This window comes from Bremia lactucae (assembly GCF_004359215.1).
Source record: "Bremia lactucae strain SF5 chromosome Unknown BlacSF5_NotPlaced_183_SHOA01000117.1_1171385bp, whole genome shotgun sequence".
Taxonomy (NCBI): Eukaryota; Oomycota; class Peronosporomycetes; order Peronosporales; family Peronosporaceae; genus Bremia; species Bremia lactucae.
The window spans coordinates 327,371-330,387 of NW_027152196.1; the positions used below are offsets into that span (position 1 = coordinate 327,371).

The following is a 3,017-nucleotide window of genomic DNA, read 5'->3' on the forward strand; positions in this document are numbered from 1 at the left end:
TCCTGAATTCTTATCCATAAATAGGTATAGACCATTATGTCTATTTATTCCGCAGACTAATCAGCTGTAGAAGTAATCAAAGAGAGTTACAAGATAAGATAGATAAGAATTCATTTACATGTTTAGTATTAGTTTATAGTTAAGACAACATTTACAAAGATAGATTAACAAGACACTTAACTATATTGATACAGTTTTCATTTTACACTCTTAAGCTAACTTGCCTTAAGAGAAGTCTTCCTCTATACGTACAGTGTACGTCACCTAACGAGAGGCACCACTCACATCTGAAGCAGTGTGAAGTGGACTTGTACTGAAACAGTACAAGTCGCAGTGCCCCGTTACACTATGCACATATTTTAACGCTGCATAGTGGGAGAAAGAAGCTCGTAACATTGCTGTTTGAGTCCTCGATATTGTTTGCTCAAGGACATGACGGTTGCCACCATCATAATTTCAAAAAGTAGTGACTCGTGGGAGAACCACACGCGCACCAAAGAAGTGGGTATCCATTACATAAATATTTATTTCTATGAGAGTAAAAAAATAAAAAGTATTTATATTATTTTAATTAATTTTGACTTGAATAGTTCCACAAAGACGACTCGAACTGTATTACTTTTGTTAGAACGGTAAAGCAGTCTTCCCATCTGTGAGAATGTGTTCTTTTTGAGCTAATTGTCAACTATTCAAGGTTCATCGGCTTTGGCTCGAATTCTGAGAAATTGTCACATCGTTTCTTTTCATTGCTGCTGAAGAGCTGATTTCAAAACCTCGCCATATCAACACCCCATTATAGAAGCGGACTTTGGCTTCTTAAGGATGACGACTTGCGACAAATGCTGAAACTTCAACTCTTCATAACGCTATATCATGCACGTGGCTATAGTGGTAATCTGCTATGTCTACGCACACATGCCGATGAACGAATTTTGTACGGCAATTTACGTAATAGGTAGCTAAAGACTTCGCGACAAGTTGTGGATGGACTAGTGTAGCACCTCAGGAATCAGTCAAAAGGCAGGTAGAATAATTACAATTGCTTAGTGATCGGTGCAACAACACACAAACAGAGCCTCACTCACTACACGCGTTTAGAAAACAACTTACTTCTTGTGATTTACGAAACTAAAGATGCCATTGTTAGCCCATCTGCGCTCGGGAATAATTGATCCACTGGGTCAAAATTTTATACTTTAACACGCGACAAAAAAAGGATACAACTAATTCATATTAACACGTTGACAACAATAGATCGATTTGTTTGCGACACTTTCTACTTCTTTTTTTTTCAAGCAAACTCCATCAGCAACTACACGTCGAAACACTCCCAGCTTTCCTTGACTATTGGCGCCGGTTGCACTTTTTAGACTCGGGAGAGGAGGTTGTTGGCTCGGCCCAAGATTCATTACCAACTTCACTCATTGGTGGAAGAGAAGCGCGTGGAGACTTGTTAACATATGACGACGACGTATTATTCAAAGTCTTGACACCCGCAGATCCACCACGGGTCGCAGAAGGTGGAGAGCCGATTCCAGAACCACCTTCCAGCCAGACACAATCCACATATACCTGCCACTGGGCATCGTGCACCGCAATCCAGTAATACGTCAGTCGATTCGCATTTACGCACTTTGCTTTATCGTACGGAATCAATGCGGGGATCCCCGGATACTTTTCCTGACAATTGTCCTCGTACACCACTAGGGTGTCATCGCAATAGAATGCACACGGCCCAGCGTGTGGAAAGCTCGTGACTTCAAGCGCCGTTGCCGGAAGTTTCGACCGCTGGGATTCCTTGTACGACGTGAGCCCACAATACGGATCAGTTTGGCTACTATAAAGTTTCTGGTTCTTGGTAATGAAAGCTGGAAGCGAACCACCACCCTCTGTAGCTAACTTTTCTTTAATGAGATTCACGGTTCCCTCGGGACCGTAGCCGTACTTGGATCCGTCGACTTCGCCAAAAATTGTACCGTCAATTGTACTGCCGTACCCGTTAGATGCGTAGCCTTGCGTCCAATACGCAGCTGGGTGGGAAAGATAATTGTGACCGAATACAGGGCGCATGGACGTCAAAATGGCGGCTCCGGTGGCCACAAAAGTATTGATCTTCATATTCGAGTGATTCTGCTGCCCTCTTTGACTAAAAAATCGATTATGAAGACAGGGAACCTGAAAGTTTTACCACTGACTCGTTTTGAAGAAACGCCATGTAAAGGCTACGATGATGTAGAACATTGTATTTTTCTTTACTAAAAACGTGGTCAAAGAGATGATGATACTTTGTTTTACACGTAGCTCCTCTTGATTAGCTAGCTGCACTCCTGGTTTTGCGTAGAAACAGGTGCAATACAATTACTGAGTTGAAACATTCAGTTCGATGACCAGCTGGAAGCTTTCAACATCACTAGTCGCACAAAGCTTGACAGAAAAAGGGGAATCGAAACTTATCTCGCAGCATGGCTTGTTTTTACGGAATACACGTCTTTACGAGTTTCTTAACGCTTGCCCACGCGACTTGCATTCATATTAGTAGTTACTGGCTGGCGGACTCTGTTATGGAATAAAGAGCTGTGTTTGTTACGTGGTGGCACAATTTATAAAGTCATTTGGCGCAAATACGCAGACAAAATAGCAAAGTAAGATTGTGCTACCGGAAATGTCCCTTGGGCATCTCTTCGCAGGAAGTGGTTGTTAAGAAAATAAAGAATACGTCTTTTTGAACAAATGATGCTAATGTAGAGCTCACATTTAACAACTTATATGTCGAAGAGGGGAAGTATTGGAGTCAGTGTAAATACTTCAGTCTTGCAGTTTACCTCTCAAATTAATCGAGGCGGTCAAACTGTTTTGTCCCATTTTGCTCATCGTACCGTGGATTCATTCCCAATTGAATGATGCAAATCTTAGATCCGTCCATACTAATCAAATTTCATCATCGGTCTTACATTAGACTACCGCGCGTGGCTCTTACCGACTTCGTCAAGATTCAAGTGTTTTGAAGTGTGCCACAT

The 3,017-nt window shown here is 41.9% G+C and overlaps 1 protein-coding gene across 1 annotated transcript; it reads right to left on the reverse strand.

The window, feature by feature from the left end:
* Nucleotides 1-1,344: 1,344 nt before the first annotated feature.
* On the reverse strand, nt 1,345-2,118 carry CCR75_001514 (uncharacterized protein; the record flags this gene model as incomplete). The annotated part of the gene is made up of 1 exon (XM_067959617.1): nt 1,345-2,118. The coding sequence occupies one exon, from the start codon at nt 2,116-2,118 to the stop codon at nt 1,345-1,347; it is 774 nt and encodes a 257-aa protein (XP_067815553.1).
* Between the last annotated feature and the right edge of the window lie 899 nt (nt 2,119-3,017).